Genomic DNA, 21,326 nt, shown 5'->3' with positions numbered 1-21,326 from the left:
GTCAGCCAAGCACAGCATACTTAGAGGGTTAAGATCGAACATCATTCGATTGCAGCCTGATTTAGTTATTGTACAAAAGCATAAAAACAAACTTTTCCACTAAACAGACTTCAAAAAGTGGATTTGAACGTATTTCAGTGCAAAATCTTCCTTTCAAGAACCATATGCTTACTCCAGCGGATATGCTGTCGAGGGCAAACAGTCTCCATAAGTGCTCATATGTATGTTGAGAGATCATGGCCCTTGAATTGAGCTACCATGACCTCTTGAGGGATTTAAAGCTCACATGACTCCAACTCTCCTGTCATGTGACATGGGTTTAAATTACAACTGTAACAGATATGTGGCGGATTAAGGAAAGGTTCAAGCTGCACGCCTCGCTCATTGAGTAATTTGTGTGGTGGGTCCCTGGGAAGATGCTCCCTTCAGGAAGCAGCTTTTTTTCTAAGGCTTAATCCCTGTACTGTAATGCAGCGGGGGAGGGCCAGGGAGCACGTAGAGAACTTGAACTCTCACCTAAATAAAGGATACTGTAAACACTGTAAAGATATTACACAAAGATATAATATGTGAATAAAAATAATTCCGTACACTTTGAAATTAAGCAGTATTACTGAGACTTCAAGAAATCTTTATCCAAAAAATATGTTTAAAAAATTATATCACTTCAGTGAGTTTTAGAAAGGCACTCACCGGGTTTTTCTTCTTCTTGTCCTTTTTGGCACTCGGCTTCCTGTTGCTGACAAAGTAGTGCAGAGTGCCATACTCTATAAGTGCGGCGAAGACAAAGATGAAGCAGACAGAGACAAAAAGGTCCATCGCAGTCACATAGGAAACTTTTGGAAGGGATTTCCTGGCAATAGTACTCAGCGTAGTCATGGTCAGCACAGTGGTGATGCCTGGTGTGAGATTTGAGGGAAAAGAGAAAATGAGATCTGTGCAAAAACAAGGTAAAATAGAAGTGGGTTAAGTATACTCTACTTTTTTTTTTTTACTGCCACATAGAGCTGGAGGCTATTTTCTTATTGTGCATTCCTATTACTATTATTATTATATCAGTAAAAATTGCAAGATTTATTTTGCTTAAATCTGGCATTGTCTTAATTTTAGGATCGACCTTGTAAAGCACCGTGTAACTTTGTTTCAAAAAGTGCTTTATCAATAAATAATGATTATTATTAGTAGTAGTAGTAATAGTAGTAGTAGTAGTAGTAGTAGTGGTAGTACTAGTACAAGTAGTAGTAATAGTATTTCTTTTAAAAATTACCTAGATCAAAAACATCATAAACCTAGAATGAAATGTTATGCTACTTGTCTTAAATTGTGCATCAAAGAATAAAAAATGGCAACACAATGATGGTTATTAATACAAGCATTTCGCAACAATGTATTCCTAAATCTGCCATGATGTTAAACATGATGTGCATAATGCTGACAGCTTTATTTAGACATTACTTTGAGTTCTTGAAGAGAAAATAATAATACAAAAGAAATGACTGCACGTGTTACTCATCAGGATATTCTCCCCATAATAGTTTCACAGTTGGAGTGAAGCTGAAACCAGCTGAACTCGGAGACTGAAACTTGGCTCGGATGTTTTTAATAATTTTCACAGATTGTGCACTAGTTTGTTAATACATATTTCAATTCACATAGCCATGTCCTCGTACATTTTTCAACCTAAAAACACATGTGCTCCTAAATGCTACAGCGTAGGATGTAAATTTTCATTTTAGAAACACATATGGTACTGGAAAAAAGTCAGTGGAGAATTGCAGTTTATTTTATTACCTTATGCTGATGGTTATAAATCATCTGGTTTTGTAACTAAAAATGTAATTTACAAAAAATAAGTTGTACAACTGATATATAAGCATATATGTATATATATATATATAAGTGAAGGAGGATTAATGTTGGCTGTTGAGTTGCAAGCTCTTGCGGTCATGAGGACAGAGTGAGCAGCTGTTTTATTGTCGCATTGATCCACATACTTTACTGGTTAACGGTTTAGCTGCCAATGACCACCACCACCACACTGGCATACAACACTCCTTTATCCACCATCTGGTAATCCTTCCCCTTTTACCCTGCTCTGTTTGTCTCTAATGATGATGTAGTTGGAGGCGGGCTGAAGGCACAGGACAAGGAAATGGGTTTATAAGTAGTGCACTGATACAACAGATTACTAACAGCAGCAGCACAATCCCCCAAACACCAACAAACAAGCAACTAACAAGAGCGCCTCCTTTCTTTTAATAGATCACGCTTATAAGGGGACTCTCCTAGTATATAGAAGATGATTTATGTCTAAATTTAACGTGGAATGTAAGACCTCAGTCTGCATCAAGCTTTACACTGCAGTATTGTGAGTGAATAGATATATTTCTGGACGACATTGAAGGATTAAGAATTATGTCATCTGCATTAATCCGCTTCCTAACCACCTGGCTTCCTGTACCCCCCGCATCATCTTTCAAAGGAAATTAAGATATTTGACTCTTAGTGCAATTTTTAGCAGAGAATTAATAGTGTTATTATTTCGACTGCAAATCATGTCTGGAGCTGCATAAGCATAAAGGGGGGGAAAAAACAACCTATTTTTAGAGAGATTAATGATGGACAAAGTAACGATGATAGTGAGGTGGAATGAGGGTTTGTGCCTGCAGGGATTGCTTTACATTCAGTTATGCTCGCTAATGATCACATCACATGGACCTGAGGTCAGGCTTTGGTGCCTTAAGGGGCCAAAAAGGAAAGCTGACTAAGGAATATGCACGTAACTGCATCACGAGTGAACTTCTGAGGATGTCCACTGGACGCCAAGGGCAAGTTCAAAAGCTGACAAATTTCCTTGAAATCCTCACACTTGCCCTCTTTTTCCATTGCGTGTCCTCTTATTGCATTCAGCGAAGAGGCCACCTGCATTATTATTGTGCTGAGGCTGCATCTCTGCATCTTCCCCGCTGTATTGCATAATTAATGCCTCATTAAGGCATGCATGGAAACATATGTGGCAGGAGAGGCTCTCCTAATCAAGATGGACTAGATTCCTAAGCAGCTGCCTGGTCTCAGAGGGGAAAAGAGGAGGAGGAGGGATGGTGAATGAGAAGACAAAAGGAAAGGAGAGAACAGCAGGGAGGAGAAGGTTTGAGTCGACTGCTCTTCAGTTTGAGGAGGTGTGTGACCACCACTGGGTTCTTGATGTGTTTCACAGCAGAGAGTAATTAAGGCCAGGATGGCTAATGAATCTCAATGGCGTAACTGCAGCATATGTGTGTTTGGGCTGGGTGGACTGAATGAACTAGAGCAAAGGCTTTGTCAGGACTTGATGAGCAGTTACAAAAGAGTGGGATTTGGCGACTACGAGAAAAAAAAGCAAAAACAATTTAAGAAAAACAGTTTTTTTCCCCCTGCATGTACTAGAAATTGTGAAAATCTTGCATCAGTAATAACTTTAACTTTTATTGTTACCTAATGATGTCCTAGCAGGTACTGCATCCTTGTTGATCCAGAATGAAACCCAGGAGAGGACAACAATCAGGGTGCAGGGGATGTAGGTCTGAATGGTGAAGTAGCCCATTCTCCTGCTCAGGTCAAAGAAGACGGTCAGCACCACATAGTCTCCTGAAAGATAAAAATAACAGGAGAAAAGACAGAAAGAGTGAGAGCATTATATAATTGTATATGTGGGATAAGATTTGGGTTGGTTGATAGGATAGGACAAAAATCAAATGTAACAATAGATTTGACCAAATACTTTAATATAGATATTGCAGTGACATTAAAGGGTTGATTATGGGTCTTTTCAAAAATTATTCAGACAGATGGATAGATTTTTGAGAAACGATCATCAGTAATTCGAATATAATTACTAAATGAGTAAAATGCAAACAATAAAACAGCTATACCAGTTTGTTTAATTTGGAAAATTATATCACTTAACTGTAATTTAGCATTTATAACCAAGAAAAGACAACACTTGTGCTATTACAGTATCAAAAATCTCAGACAAAACATAGTCTCATATCAAATTATTGGTATAATATTTCTATACTGCCCAACCTTAAATAGAATTCACTTTATTACAAGTGTAAAAATTGTCAAACAAATGACAAGTTTTGATGTTCACTGTCAATCTGAGCATCCAAGGACAAGATAATCGAACATGTAGTGGACTGAGACAGTTGAAAAAAATCAGTTTGCACATTATCTCACCATGCTCAAACACAGAAACACCAAGTGCGGATTAAACAAACCATTAAGTCACGGACTGATCAATACGTAATGTTGTGTAACCAAAATCTCCACAGCGTGTTTGCCCCAAGGCAACTCGAGATCCAAAATGAAACGGAGTGTTTCACAGAGCTCGAGCCGGACTTGCTTGGATACACAAAGCCTCGTCTCCTGCCAGTAGTTAGCTGGACCATGAACACTTGCATCCAGCCGATGATGAGCCATCCCTGGGCTGGCTGTCTGACCCCAGCAGATGTTAGGTGTTAAAAGGGTGAGGTTAGCTGAGCCCAGGTAGCCCTCACCCCGACAATATGGATCATCTAGCCTGCCTGTTTAAAATACATATGAAGCATGCACATGGATGCACAGGCGCGTGCACCCTCTTGGACTGCACACATACTCTTTTTGCAAGGAGGGTAAACCAGGACTAAACAGAAACACAGGCATGTACAAGAACTAACTCATCACACACATTTCAGTAGTGTTCCTGCCAGCTTTCCAATAGTTACTTTTCTCTTTAACTGTCTACCCGTGTACCTGTCTGTCTGCTTCCTGGGTTTAATGGCAGTTCACTGCTGGCCTTCAGCTCAGTCGGTTGTCTGCTAATTGATTAACATCAGGCTGTTAACGGTGTCGGAAACCTCCCCTGGCCTCTCTCTGTGGCTTGTAACCTGCAGGGCACAAACCCATTCTCTCTGCCATGTATCCACACTGTGTTTCTGTTTGTGTGTGTGTTTAAGCACCCACAGCACATGGAGTAGTCGCTGCAGCTGGGGATTGAACAGCTGGCTAATAATTTTCCTCATGAGAAAGGGTGAACAACAACATACTGTGGCTTATTGAAAAACAGCCAACATCTGTGTCTTTGTGTGTTAATGAGAGACAGAGCGAGAAAGAGATGAGACCGTCAGTGTTTATTATGCCGGCAAACATGTGCACTCTGTGTGCGAGTGCGTCCTCGTAGTGTCTGGACAGGGACCAAGTCTTTGTGATTCATCCCACCATGCACCTCTGTTCACCCCGCCATTGATAGCATCATTAAATAAACCAAGTGCAATAACCCCAGCAGCACAACCATAACTGTTCATATCACCACGTTCGCTTTCTGCTGATGCAGGCAGGTGCATGGCATATTACACAAGCCACCTCAGTTTGTAGGAGTACGGAAGACGCATGAAGGCTGCTCTCAGGGGTCCCGCAGCCCACTATTTTGTTTTTATTAACATTACATTAACAGGGGCCCAAAACCGAGACCCCTGACAGCTGAGAAACTGCCGGTTAATACACTTATTCTGGCTTGGTCAGCAGCACAAAGCCTCCTTCACATTTCCTCGGACTCTTAATGATAATGGGATTTCCACCACAGGGGTGAGGTCGGCTGGTGTAAGACCCTCCTGCCGTACGCCTCTCTCCGTCTGTTCACCAGTTTCATTAAAGGCCACAGCACTTGCCAGGAAGACACTTTGAGGAGGTGTTATCGACCGATGCCCTCCAGTCTGGCAGGCTGATGTATCTGTATCAGCCTGCCTGCCATTATGGCGCTGTAGTAATGCATCGGTTTGTTAATGACTTCCTGATTCCACTCAAAACAAAATGGTTTCCAGTTCCCTCACTGGTTTAAGTGTCTGGCCGGGATTTCACAACATTACCGTAGGGGGAGCAAATAGTTTAGCGCTCCAGACAAACAGTCCCAACACAATAAGTGGACTGTGTGAACACGTTCCATGCTTTGCATGTTGGTTATTATCTCCGGAAAGCAGGTTTTTATTTTCCGTTTGGTTTTGTTTGTTGGCTGGTTTGTCAGTTGGCTTCCAGATAAAATACTTGGAAGGATGTAGCGCAGGCCAAACTAGAAAGCATTAAATTTTGGAATAGACCTGAGTCACAGGGCGGATATATATCAGGTCTGCAATGTCCAAGTGCTCTTATAGTTTATAATCATTTGCCTGCTTTAGTGAGGCAAACGATTTTAAAATGTCAAATTGTTATGTGAGTTCCATCTTTTTAATTATTCTGATGGCATATGTTTTATTTATTTATTATTATGTTTGACCTTTATTTTACCAGGAGGTCCCCTTGAGATCATCTTTTACTATAGAAACCTGGCTGAGGTACCAGCCATGCAAAATCACAACATATAATTAACATGGTATACAAAAATTCACAATAAAATGGAAGAACAGCTGTTTAACACAGTGGCCTTTCAAGAGAAAAACAACCACCAGCCCAATCATCTCATTCTGTAAGATACCCTTAAACTCATCAATATATTTTAAAGTTTATAACAACAACAACAACAACAACAACAATAATATAATCCCCCAACCACCCCACACATAGTGTACCACTTTTTAATAAGATAGAATTTTTTTTACAAACAAAGACCTTAAAAAAAAAGAAGATAATAATAATAATAATAAAAATGATCATTATTATTATTATTATCTTCTTTTTTTTTAAGGTCTTTGTTTGTAAAAAAAATTCTATCTTATTAAAAAGTGGTACACTATGTGTGGGGTGGTTGGGGGTGTAGTGGTATGTTTTATTTACCATCACAAAGAGCCACCAATGCCATATATTTTAATAACCTATACCCAGGGGCTTTAAAAATTAATATTACCCCATTAAAAGCAATTTATGGAGCTGTCCCTCTGTGTCTCCACTATAGACATAGACCACATCGACTTTATCCAAAATTATTGCCGTAGCCTTTCCTTTCACCCCACATCCATGCAGCAAACTTAAATCCTTAAAAAATAGAATTAATTGTGTTTACTTGCTATTGATGTTTAATTAGAGAACAAAACTATAAAAAGGTGAGCCTGATTGTTATTGATTAAAATTTAACGTACAATTTTCCCCTTGGTTTTTTTTTTTTTTTGGTTTCCATTTGCACATTTTGTTCGAGTCAGGAAGAAATCTGCTGTATAGGCTAGGTAGATGGTAGTTCACATGTGTATGCACGCATGACTGTAAGTGTGCGGGATGAAAGGTCCCTGTTTATTTCTCAGCACAAGACTGCAGCTGGGATATCAAAGCATTCAAGCCTTCGTGCCTGTGTTCCTCCTAATGGGAGCCCTCAAACTAACCTTAGCTAGCACTCCCCATCTGTCAACGCCAGGAGAGGAGGGCGTGTTCACAAGACTGTTCACACTCTATCTTCACAGGGTCTATAGGAAGCTATCTTTTTTAAGGCTGTTACCACTAAGGTTAAATTTACCTTCTGTGGATCGACAATGAATATAAAGAGGCTGCTTTACGAGAGTTGGTATGATCTCACAGCCTCTTGCATGCATCCAACCACATCTCCTGTGATCTTGCAGCTACAGCCCTGACTCTTTTATTGATCATAAACTTAACTTCTTGTGCTTGGTAACGAGAACACAGAGTTCATATCCCCGTTGAGGCCTCTTTCCTTTGCTTCTCATAATTCCTAAAAGTTCAAATTTCTCCATCTTATCGCTATTATTACATGGCTATCAAGTCAATCCACTCCTCTCTGTTTATAATCCCTGTATGAAGGATGCTGATGACAGCTGTGTGAAAAATCAACTATGCAGACAACAGCTTCAAACTATTGTTTGCATTAAGATATGGTTTGAAGTATTTTTATTAGGATCACACATTTCCTTGGCAAAAGCGATTTACTACAAGCTGATGTAATCTACAAAAAGCAATAAAAACTTGGCGGGGATGATCATTCATCAGAACACAGTGTTGCTTTGTTGTTAAAAGCTGCAGAGACAACACACATCAGACACACACAGCAGAGGGGAGGAAATTCAGATCATTCTTCTCGTATGAAGTGTAGAAGTATCCACAAAGATCGGATGATTTATTATTATTCTTCTTCTTATTATTATTATTATACAGAAATTGTTACAACATTCTGTATTCTCTGCAAATGTTGGTCCTATTGTGGCTGTGCATTATTGCAGAATAGCCACAGGGGGGGTCCATGGGAATGAAACACGGCAACAAAAAAAAAAAAAAAGCTGTCACATGAGAATATCGTTCTGCTGGCAGCAAGGCTGTAAATTGGTGTGGATATGGATGGGCAGGAGAGACCTGAGGCACATGCTGGCCATCCAATGAAGGGAGACGAGCCAGACACATTGCAGAGCCGCTGACAGGCCGTCTTACTGAGCTCCTCTGCTGTCAGGGGTCATCTATATCAGAGGTGACAGCGGATGCTATCGTGCAGCATGTCTTTATGTGTGTATGTGTGTTGGTGAGAAGACAGGAGCTTTGCTAATGACCAGGGTTATGCCACGGCTGGTTGCCAGGGTCAACAATACTTACAGAGAATGTTAACTCATCACTTTCTGTGACATGACTCAGGGCTATATGCCAGTGATTAACCAGTTACTATGGCTTTGCATTTTGCCTCCACAGGCGACTGCAGTTATTTTTGCCCGACAGCGGACGGCAAGATGATGTCACGGCAAAAAAAAAAAAAAAGAAGGCACAGCATTGTCATAGTGAGTGAATGTGGGAACACGGCGGCATGATTAAACAGCAGACAGGAGTCTGCAGAGTTTGATTGCCTTCTTGTTAACATTGTGTTGAATTTGACAGAGACAGATGATTATCTCTCTTAGACATACTAATAGAGAGCAAGGCTGTTTATGGGATTTATGACAGGTGGTAAGAAGCTGTCACAACTGTTTACCTTACCATTATTTGAAGAGTTTCGCAGAGAGTGGAAAAGTTAGAGAACCAAGTTTAAAATCGAGTATATCCATAAGTACTTTATGTTTTTTAGATGATGATGACACATGGTATCATGAGGGGTCCTCAGACGAAGTACACTATAGCCACTTTTGAGCCCCTCCTCTTTCGCTCTCTTTCTCATACAGACACACACACACTCACACAGACTCACAGAAGCCAAATTTCAACGCTAACACATTCTCACTCTTAACTCGTCATATAATACCATTCAGTGAGTGGCCCTACACATCAAAATGTGACGTTCTAGGTACAATTTCGGCATCAGTTTTGAACAGTCAGGGACAGTGTGCAAATTCATGCTCATTACAAGCAAACTCTTTTCAAAATATAGTTCCTTTTTTACAGGAAGTGTACAGTTTCTGCTCATTAAAAGCAGCGTTTTTCGAACTAAACTGGGAACATGGGTAAAAAATGTTTTAAGGTTTATATCTAAGGTTTAGGCAACAAAAAGACATGGTTAGAATGAATAAGAATGTTTGTTACTAACACAATATAAAGAAACATGATATACGTCGCTGGCATAGTATGCTTCACAAACTTACACATTAAAATAACTCGCTAGACTTTTGTTTTCATATGGGACATGAACTGCGGGCTCACAGGTGACAGTCCACCTCCACTCACACTTTCTTGCTCTTTATATTTTGGTAGTTGTCTGGAGCATTTCATACCGCCACTTGAGGGTTGCAAATAGGCACATTTGTGCTTTTTTCTGGATATTTCATACTGTACTGTCATGTTTGACTGTATACTGTTTTAAGTAGATTGCAGCTGGATGTAACACCATTGCACACGCATAAGCCTAGGCTTCCATCTAAAACAAAAAATCAAGTTTTCTTATGTCCATCTTGTCTCTGTCAAAAAAAGGCATCTTGTTTATTTATTTTTCATACTAACTTTTAAGCATTTTACTTCTCCACATCAATTTAAAGAAAATTTTAATGGTTTTAAGAAAGCATTAGTGAGTCATTTCCATCACATCATATATTTAAAAAACAAGGCCGACACATTCACATGCAGCTTCTCTCACTTCTCTCACAGTCTGTCTTCGCTTTATCTGTGTTCCAGCTTACCTCGTCTAAAAATGGCTTCATTATTTCTTATTCACACACTGAGGAGAGATGCGATTCACACTCATTACATAAGCTCTATGTTCTAAAATTCAGTTTTCACTCTTCTTTCTCTCCATGTTTAATATATCACCTCTTTTTTGGGTTCTTATTTTCTGTTGTAACCATTTTGGCCGGTTGACGGGACTTATCCTCCCTGAACAGTCACAACACTGATGCTAGACATGTTTGTCTCATTTGGAATTCAAAATAAATACAGCTAATTTTGTAAAAAAAAAATAAAATCAAGGCGAGGAGACTGTGACGCCATGAGGGATGCAACTACAGAAAAATACAGATAAGCAAGCACACAACACAAAAAGCTTTCTAGATGCCTCTGTGTAGGGGATCTGTTCAGCTTTGATTTGTGTGCGTATGCCTCAAAAAGAAAATAAATTGGAAAACCTAAAAACACAGATGGATGGACAAGTGACTTGATATGTGAAGACAAGCAATCAGAAGGAGATAGATAGACAATATTTGCTATTTTTCTCAGTGATGTCTCGCACCATATGGATATCTTTTTTAGTGATACAACACAAGAGTGATTCTACTACACCATTTTACAGTTCGGCTTTCATTGTTCGGCTCCACACACCTGGTGCAGGAGTGTGTCTCTCCAGAAAAAAAGAAGCCCTCAGCAAAAAAGGAGTGTTATAACAGGAACAGTCATTTATTTGCAATAAATAGAATAAGCAGCAAGAAGTTAGCTTCAGTTGTAATAACCACTGTGGCTGAAAAGCCCACAGAGCCTTAAACAGAAAATCAAAGGGCGAAGATGTCACAGCACTGGCCATATTTTTCCTTCTTTTTTTTTTTTTTTTTTTTTACACCTGGGGTAAGGTTTTTGGGAAAGGACCCCCGCAGAAGCAATTTATCATCAAGGATGCTTTAGAAAAATCTACAAGTACCTCCCACACTGTGCAATCTGACAAGTTGATTTAATTTTTTTTTTTTTTAATCTAAGAAACTATATCTAATCGGTAAGTTTACTTTAGTTTATAGTTAACTTTATAGTAGAGTTACATATTACATGTAATTAATTTTTTAAGTTGTTGAAACTTAAATGTACGAATGTACTGTGCAAATAAAGCTGCCTTGCTTTGTCTTAAACCAAGTTTACAGGGTTATATATCTGTGTTCTTATATATCTTTGTATTTTCTTAAACATTTTCTCCTAAATTTGTCATTGGCAAAATCCTCTTTGTCATTATCAAGTTAAGTCAGGTTAACCTGAAGTTGCTAACAAAGAACAAGGGGATTTCAGTTGTCATATTCAAGTTGTAACAACTTCATAACTTTGCTCATATATATATATATATATACCATAATATACAGTCCGGCTCCAGAAATATAGAATCAATACGTGATGGCAGATCTTTTAATGGGGGCAGGCTGCCACAAATGCATAAATGTGTGGGAAACCCTGTAGACCAAGTTGGAAAATACAAGTTTTACCCATCATATACTCAGAGGAATTAGTTAACAGTTGCTACATTTAATCTGATTGCAGTGTCTGCTTTAATTAATCATAAAGTAAATGGAAGATTATTCTAATATATCTTCAGGACGATGTTTCATTCCTAATGGCACAATGTACTGTTCTTTACAATAGCAACAATGTAATTTGAATCTAAATTCGATGGATGAGCTCAGACAAACACTGTAGAAGCCAAGACAATCAGTCCCCCTCTTCATTGCCAATGGCTTAGTGCTATTACAGATTAGAGTTTTGGATCCCTGGTTTTAAGCTTTGAAATCTAATTAATCATATTCAACGCAGTGAAATGAATCGCCCAAAACTACAGCGCTGATTTATGCCTGTGCATACTCACACTAAGTAGCATTTTCTTCTAAGTACCTCAATAATCACAAAGCTTTGTCAAAACAGCACTCCCAGAAAAACACACGAGCAGAGAGCCTTACATACAAATGTGCTCCTTGGGCTTAACGCCATACATGATCCCAGCTATCCAGCATGAATACTAACAATGCATCCCCTCATACAGATTCATGGACAGTTTCACTGAAGGTAACACAATTCTAAGTCCAAGCTTACTTGACTTAAAAATTAATTTCACTGTAGCCTTTGCCCGACTTACTGGGAAAAGGCCTCTGGTACATCATAGTATATGTGACATGCATTAGCATAATATGCACAGATACATGTTCTTTTAAGGCTTAGCGAGGTAATATCATATGCCATATATGACATTAAACATTAAATCTGCAGAGTTCTAATACCACAATAACAGGAAAAGAAAAGCCTAGAATTTAGGTTATGTGCTTCACAGTGTCATTCTGATTCATGGGAAACTGATTGTTTTTTTTTTTTTTATTGCGATTCTGAGATTTATCCTATCAGACACAAGACGTTTCACAACTCTCTCCTCATTTCTTCTGGCTAATTACTTTAAAACCTTGGGCTGCAGAGTATTACACAAGGCCAATAAGCTGAGTGGGAAGAGAATCTAGGACCAAACTTTTTAACAATTTATTGAGCAATGAGGGCTTGGCCTTGGAACAATTTCTCCACAGAGTGCCATCAACTTTGAACGCTTTTAGCCTCCAAACCAGCTTCATCCGTCTCAACAGGGTACTGAGAAGAGACTGCGTGTGTGTGTGTGTGTGTGTGTGTGTGTGTGTGTATGCAGATGCCCACATGCACTGTACAACTGGATTCAGGCTGTAATATAACTGTTGTTATTGCTCATTCTGCACTTTTTGAAAAAAGAAGCCCTCTTGTTTTACTCTACAATAACACTTTCAACAGAAATACTGTGCACTTTTCGAAGAGTAGTCAGCTACTAGTGTATTGAGTAATGCTTCTAGCTTGTACTGTGTCTGTTTCATTGGTGGAATATACATACTGAAATACAATTTTAAGGCACTGTTACGCTACTTTATGCTCCACCACATTTTGCAAGAAGATACTGTACATTTTATTTGTATATTTTATTGTTTAAAGCTATAGTTACCTTTTTTGCAGCTATTATACATACAAATTTCCAATAGTATATAAAGAAGCTTAATCAGGTCCAGCTTCACCCAAAATACAGTTGTCTGATGATGCTGCCATACTTTTACTCATAGCACTTAAATAAAATGTTTAATGCAGGACTTACAATGGAATATACTTTACTGTACTTTAACTTCTCCAACCACCGATCTGTTTTCAGTACGCAGTAGGAGCAACTCACAATAATCAATTAATATGTCCATTATTTTTCTCAGTTAACCTCTTAACATCTACCCTTTTTCAGAATTTTTATTTATTTGGCATACCCAAATGGAAAAGCTTATGATAGAAGAACTGTGCAGCCAAAAATATAAGGCTTGATTTTAAAGGTAAGATCTTCTAGTTTCTGATGATTTTTAGTAATTTGCTGAAATATACCCTAAACTAAATTTGTTCAAAGAGCTTTTTTGTTCCTCATTTTGTTCCACGACATTCTTAACTCTCTACATCTTGTCAGTCACACAATCCAATTTCAAACCTCTACATCTAACGTTATAGGAGCTATGGGGTTTTTCATCTGTAAAGAAAATAGAAAATAGCAAAAACTGACAGATCACAATATCCCAGAGTCCAGTTTGACAAATTCACATTGGTTGTCCTGTCTGACCAAACACAAAAACAATCTACTCATGGATCTATTTTAAAATATCACCATTTATTTTACTGGTTTAAAGTGACACATCCAGATAAAATTAGGTACATGAGGAGAAACAAAGCTGTTGAATCAACATACCAATGCTGCACCACACATGCAGTAATACTGAAAGCAGAAGTAGTGGAAACATTATAGTCATAAATAGATGTAGTATTAGTAAAAGCCATAAAAGCAGATAGTATTAGCAGGAGAACTAAAGTTGTATTTGCAGTACCAGCAGGAGCAGTAAAATTTGCCCAAGCATCCAATACATTTCATCAGAAATGACGGTATACGTGTGACTATCTCCACTTTTTTGCACCTTCAAGCTAAAAGTCTCTTCCTTTTCCCTTGTCAAAAGCAAAAACAAACTCCATCGACCCCTTCCAGTGGTCTCACACTCTTAAAGTGAGTGTTTCAGAATGACAGCTGCACCAGCAGAAGTCAAGAAGACCACCAACCTCCAAAAACTGCATCTCTAAAAGCTTTGACCCGGTTTGGTATTTAGTAACATCCTTCTCTTTTTTTCTCCCTCTCCTTTTTTTTTTAATACTTGCATCTCTCCACCCCATGATCTCCATCTTTGCCTGCTGGCATTTCAACCGAAAAACAGGAACCAACAACAACCTCATTTATTTACGTCCACTTGCTCCCCCTCCTCCTCTCTCTTGCATATTAGATGACATTAATATTGTAGTCAATGAATTCTAGCGCCCTAGTTTATCATTCTGAAACTCAAGTCGCAGCTACAGTTATGCTGAGGAAAGATTTGTCATTGAAGTGAACAAAAAAATATACATCATGAGGACAGTAACATGGCATAACAAGGTGAAGGAAGCTGCAGGAGTGGAGCAGTGGGCTGCCTCTGACACCGAATATTATTCTATTTTCTGACCTTCACTCCCCGTCTTCAATCCATATCCCTGTATGCTTCATGGCCGGTTGTCCAAAAAAGAACAAACATCTATACTGAGCACATAGCACTGACAATCTAACAAAGACAAAAATAAAATCTGTTTCTCTAAATCGGTGCTGCTCTGCTGTGCACTACAGGCGCTCTTTTATATGCAGGTGGTGGTCGATGGGGAAGAAAACAAGAGCCTTATTTTCCCAAAGCAATCTCTTCTCCTATGGCCTATCACCATTCTCTGTTTTCAGGTTTTAATTACTAGCTTATTAGACTGTCAAGTGTGAAAGGCAGAGAGAGAAAGTGAGGGGGGAAGGGAGGGGTTGTGAAAAGTAGGACACAGGAATACACAGGGCGCAAAATAAAAATCATCTCTTTTGCGAGAGTGAGCAGGGAAGAAGGGAGAAGGGGTGAAGGGTGGGGGGGTATATAGCACAGACACTTGTAAATGTGAATACTGCTCAGTGTATGGGGTGGGTTAGGATGTGTGTGTGTGTGTGTGTGGAGGACGGGAGGGGGGATGGGGAGGAGTGTAAATTGGTATTTAACTTCACAAAAGGAGGATTCTGGCTGAGTCAGAGCATTTTTCCTCCCACTCCTGCCCATCACAACTATCACCCAGAAGCAAGAGGGAGAACATACACGCACAGAGAGAGAAAGAGTGGGGGGAGGGGGGTGAGGGGAGGGAGAGATTAGAGAGAGCAGCTATTATAGCAACAGAGTCGCACCGTGGCTAATGGATTGTTTCAGCGCTTCTTAACCTTTTTCCTTCAGCGAAGATGGAGTGATCATCATCTGATAAAAAAAAGTGCAACGTATCATTACTGTGATTAAATTACTGTTTTCATATACAGCATGAAGTCAAGGGTAGCCTGCTCTGTGTCTATTTTGACGTTTTCTTTTTTATTATATGTCTGATTTCGTACTATATGAGGATAAAGGAATTGTTAAGAAAGATTAAGACTTGCAGTTTCACCTCTATGCTCATTAAATTTGGGTCGATTGGCAGTTTTGCCGGTCCAGTCCGCTGTAAAAGCTTCAATCGGTTTGTTTCATGCAAACTGGCTGAACCGGCATATGTGTCATTATGTCACTTTCTGGCAGTTTCAAAAGTTGCCTACCACAGCACTGAATCCAAGTCAAACTGCATAAGTAATAAGCAACATGACAGTGTGATTAATACAATAACCTATCATGTTTGTAAACTTATTAATTGAGCAACTAGTGTCATACAGGTCATGTTTTCATTTACTGCAGAGAGGGAGCGGCCGGTGTCTGCAACAAGATAGAGATCAAATTTCAGCAGAGGCGAGGGGGAGGAAGGGAGAGCAGCGCAAACTGTTTGTTTACCTTTTGATGATGAGAGGAGAAATGTCAACATATAGTTATTCTCTTAAAAAGGCTAAAACTGTGCCAGTATGGCGACTTTGATTTTAAAGCTGACAGAGCTGTCCTTTATTGGCTGCAGGTGCTGTTGTGAGCTAAACTTTTGTTGGATGCTGTGTTACTACTTATATCTGTTGCTTGCTTTGAAAGTGCAGCAGTGGATGAGGAACAGCTGATTCAAGAGGATGAAATAAGGAATTATTTACACAAAACCTACTTTTTTCACTAAAAAAAACTAAGCGCAGTGTCAGCTGGCTGGACGGATAGCACCTGGAATCTGAAAGTTTCTGCTAATGTAAATAGTATAGTGCCAAGTAATTTCCACTAAATATCACAACATAAAACTTGATCTCTGATTTAAAAAGTAACATTCCGAAAGTATGAAGATAGCAAGTGGGCTACTTCTTCGGTCTGATCTCCAGTGCACAGCTGATAGCTAACATTATGTGGTTTGTTTACATGAAGTAACAGAAGTGCATATTTAATGGAATCAGTTTGGACAGAGGGCTCCAGTGTTATTCTATGCTGCGTGATAGTTTGGTACTAGTTTTCTCTTGGGACACGATGTCATTATATTCCTCTCAGGACTGACTGCTGAATCATTAAATTTGGTAAACCGGTCCAGTCCAGTTTTTGGCTTATTATCAAACCAGTTTTAAAAATTTCACACCCTAATACTCATTTTAATGTATTGTGAATTCGCATCAGAGCACCACTGAATTACTTGACATAAACATGACTGAGAACCCATGATACAACCAAAAAGTAATATTTGAATGATGCATCTGCATATTCCTCAATCTCATATTGCATCTCCTTTTTAAACATTTATTGTGAGTTGTTCTTAAAATGAAGTGTTACTCGTCGGGACAATTTATGCATTGGAAACTTGAATAATCTTGCACAATATGCCTGGGCTTTCACAGGTGCTTTATTTCATCAGGGATGCTGTCTCCATAACAATAAAAAAAAGTATTGGCATTTTGGTTTTATTGCTTTTTGTCTCCCCTTCATATTTTCTTGATTAAACCAGGCAGGTGGTGACAAGCATCCATGCCTTGCTGGCATGATTTTGTTTTGAGGAATTTGATAACATTTTCCCTTTAATTTGCTTTGGTTTTCTGCTATGGAACTCGTATGTGGCATGCATGTTACCACTTGGGGATTTCACAAACCTCAACAAGACAATATTGCCACATGTCTGTGCATCTCTCTTTTAAGTAGATTTTCTTTACAGAACAGCTTTCCTGTTTTGCAATGCAATAATCACACTACACAGCTGTGATGAAACTCATAAGTCATTAGATACACCCAGAGGTGAGCCATAGTCATTGTTTTGAAAATCACAAGTAAGTCTGGAGTCTTTACGCATTAGTCCCAAGTCAAGACTGATAAATCCCAAGTTCTAAACTCTGAGTTTAAAGTCCCAACCAAGTCATAATAGCCTCTTCAACAAATGTGATGCCAATTATTAAATTTAGAAATATCATGAATGCTTTTTAAAGTCTGCACTTATTCGTAAAACCCAGCAGCTATCGGCGAGGCTGAAAAATGAAGCCAATGTGGAAGTGCGAAAAACTGTAGTTCATCAACTGTAGTCTTGGCTGATTTCAAAACAAGAGTAAATCCCCCAGACTCCCTATGTTAAAATGCCCAACTTTACAGCAGAAATAAACATGCTTATAGTCTGGTAAAAAAAAAAACAAACATATATATTTTTTATAACTCACCTGTTTACATTTTATGAAGACCAAAAGTTATGCATTTTTAAGCACAGTGGCTGAAATGCCAAACTTAAGGATTCAAAACTTTAGTCACCAAACAAATGGGTGAAAGTCTTTGGTCAAAACAAGTTAGTTAAAAAAAATCCTTAGCTGTTTAGCTAACATTAGCTCAATAGCTATGTTAATATTTGCCTTGATTTACTGTAATTTGTGCAACTTCAAATTTTTAACAAAGTTGGAAGTTGATGTGTCTTTATCTTTATTTTCAACCTGCTTGTTTTGCATACTGCAATTTGTTTTTCAGCTAGCGCACAGTAGCATAATATTAGCTTTTTATTGTTCTCTCCTGCAACCTGATTGGATGCTTTCCAATCAGCTAAAACAAAGAGGAACTGGAGAATTATTAACTGTTAACTTGCAAAGCATTCATGTTAGTTGATTTAGAAAAAAAATCCTGGCACATAACATACTTTTTAATCTTTGGGCTCAGGGGAAGGTATCAAGTTATTTCAAGTCAAAAGACTCAAGTCCAAGCGAAGTCACAAGTCATTGGTGTTTAAGTCCAAGTCAAGTTGCAAATATTTTTTTTATTTTATCGAATCATCAAATTTTTGAGCCAAGTCTAACTCCAGTCCAGGTCATGTGATAGAGTCCACACCTCTGGATACAACTGATACAAACTAAAATTGTATCTTAATACCTCTCAACAAGATAAAGGGGCTCGAATCATAAAGGAGGATGCAGCAGAGCTGTATCTTTTCCAGTTGTGTACGAGAGTGTGTTTGTGTATCAGAGGATTCAATTATGGTCTAGGTCCCCATTCACAGCACTGAGGGCCTAAAGATAGGACAGTGATGCACTCTGCCAAGCTATAAGGGGAATCCTTTGGTATGTCAGAGTCACTGTGCTTACATGATTGTGTTTATATATACCATGTGCATGGGCGTTCATGTATTTGTTTTGGCTGACTGTTTCCCTCTTGCCAAGCCACTTCCCCTCAACCATAATGCCTCCAGAGTCGCCCATCAAAGAATCATCTGCAAACTGTGGCGCTCCGTAATCGGGAGAGGGCCACTGATGTGTCCCTGGGCTTTCTCCACTCTAACTGAATCACACAGGCGGGCGCACACAGACAACAGGGCTGCACGGCATGGCTTTTGGAAGGTCACTCTAAGAATAGCTTTCAATATGTAAAAAAAGAGACTCGTATTCAGTGGAGAGCGCACACTGAAATGTGCATGCAAGCAAATGGACACATAGGAACATGCATTAATTCATCCTGGACACAAGCGTGGACCAAAGCACTCTGAGTACTGTCAACCACATACTAATATATACCACTGGCTGATGCAAGTCGCGTACGTTTGCACTTGGCTAAAAGGATGGAGAATTAAGCACTTCATGTCCTGCTTAAACCACCCAAAGATTCTGACAAAAGTGAACAGCAAAACAAGAAAGAAAGACAGCACATGGCATTGATTCCCTTTATGCTCGAGAGGAAAAGCTCCTTGGCAATCCAAGCAATGCTTTTCTGAGCTCATTTGTTCCACTAATGTGCTGGGAAGATCTCAGAGAGATCCCTGTGATAGCATTTGATAGTTAATGTAAATGCACCACACCGGCTACATTAATCAACGGCTTTCGACAAAATGACTAATCGCCCATTTCTTGATAAAACAAATCAGTCATTCATCCCCCCCCCCCCCCTCACAATACATCTTCTTTTATCAAACACATGCATCCATAATCTATTAGTGCAACCACACTGCTGTTGTTGGATGCAAATTGGGGGCCATTGATGTTTTAGGTGCTTTAAAAAAATAACAGAATTGTATTTGTCAAGCTATGAGAGTGTATTTCATCTTCAGGTCACTACATTTATCACACAGTGCATATATTACTTTCCCAGTCACAGTTAAATGCCGAGTCAAAGCTTGGAAAGCAAACCTGTTTATAACTATATGACCATTTACTTGCAAAAACTACCAGTAATCCACTGGGAGTACAAGTTTTTAAAATGTTGTTTTTATATTTTCTGAGACATAAGTTCCCAAACTATAACCCTAGATGTAATAAATCCACACATTTTGCTCCCAACCTGACACACTTGACCTCCGTAAACTGGCAACATGGATTCTGATCTGTAATTTTCCTTCGCAGGACTAGTAAAAAGCCACAACTATCTTTTTCATTTTATTCCCACCCCCCCTCTCTATAATTTGTCCACTCCTCCTCCTCTGGTTTCTCTTTTTTTTCTCTGTTCTTGTCTGCACTATGATGCTCTTCCCTGAACTCCAGCCTGGCAGATGGGTGAGAACACAGCTCCCAGCATCAAACCTAACCCAGTCACTGAGAGGTTAACTTTGAGGTTAACTTAACAGCATCATTAGCTGTGTACCTTGGCTGTCCTGCCTTCAAACTCCTCTGCATCTCTTTTCAGCTTCTCTCTATTCTGTCCACTGGCGTCCTTTCAAGGGTCCTTGCTTGTCATAAGCAGCAGTGAATGTGTTTTTTTACTGGCCTGAGATGGCATGTGTGCATGCAAATGTGTGTGTGTGTCTGTTTTAGTAAATGCAGGTATGGCCTTCCAGGCAATACAGGCATCTCTGATGTGAAGTGACATGTTGAGAGACCAAGCCTTTGGACACTGGCTGAGGGAGGAAAAAGGAACAAAATACAAACAGACATAGCCTTTATAAAAAGCTACAGCACAACTGGATGAGAGCAGCAGATGGCATGTCACTGCCCCGGCCCCCCTTCTATTACAATATCACTCAATCGTTCTTTAATCATGCATCACTTTTTATTAAAAAAAGATAGTCAGAGACTACAAGCACGGATACATTAATTCGTGAGAGTAGTGCTGTGACAAGTTGAGCCTGGGAGAGACTGGCTTGTCTCAAAGAATGAGAAGGAATCTCTTCCTCTGCCTATTTGCTATAGTCTTCATTGTCTGGATCCGGCCAATTCACCTGCCTGCATGCCTGCTTGGCTTACCATTATGTGTCCCTCTGTGGCCTCATCTGACCCATTTCAACTCAGTTAAACTGTAATCGATTCAGCATTTAGTGCAAAACTGAATACTGTGCAAAGGTTTGTGTTGAAAGAATAACTCTGACAAACTTTAACAAAGAAAACGAAGCGTTTAGCTGGCAGGGATTCAGTGTTTTGCTCATGGACACACAGGGTACACATACGCAGATGCTGGGACAAGAGCTTGAGCTTCTGTTTATCTGGTTTCCCAACTCACTGCTCTGTAGTCAACACAGTGGCAGTGTTCAAGCTTTACTCTTGTGCTGCATCCAATACAATCAAATCACGAATTAAGCCAAATTAAAAAGGTCAAACACGATTTTTATTGAATTTACTGCTGTTTGTGATAATAAATCCACCTATTTCACAGTATAGAATTAAGATAAGGATACTTTCAGTGTTCAGAGAAGTAAAGCAGAAAAATATAAATTATCAGTACAATGGCTTATTATTGTAATGTTTGTCTACACTTAAAATGCACGGAAAGAGCTGATAATAATGCAGCATATTAAGGAATATTTTTGACATTTCCAGCACACCTTTC

General features: G+C 39.1%; 1 protein-coding gene across 3 annotated transcripts in view; it reads right to left on the bottom strand.

Moving 5' to 3' along the window:
- gabrg2 (gamma-aminobutyric acid type A receptor subunit gamma2) overlaps nucleotides 1–21,326 on the bottom strand; it is a 57,644-nt gene that overhangs the window by 6,529 nt on the left and 29,789 nt on the right. For all 3 annotated transcript variants that reach the window (XM_042499309.1, XM_042499310.1, XM_042499311.1), the window contains exons 7-8: nucleotides 3,475–3,627; nucleotides 694–899 (exon numbers count right to left, since the gene is read on the bottom strand). In XM_042499309.1, the coding sequence (XP_042355243.1) occupies nucleotides 694–899; nucleotides 3,475–3,627 (359 nt within the window). The remainder of the gene's footprint in view (nucleotides 1–693; nucleotides 900–3,474; nucleotides 3,628–21,326) is intronic.

This window comes from Plectropomus leopardus, chromosome 13 (assembly GCF_008729295.1).
Source record: "Plectropomus leopardus isolate mb chromosome 13, YSFRI_Pleo_2.0, whole genome shotgun sequence".
Classification (NCBI taxonomy): Eukaryota; Metazoa; Chordata; class Actinopteri; order Perciformes; family Serranidae; genus Plectropomus; species Plectropomus leopardus.
This window is presented reverse-complemented; position numbering and strand designations above follow the sequence as displayed.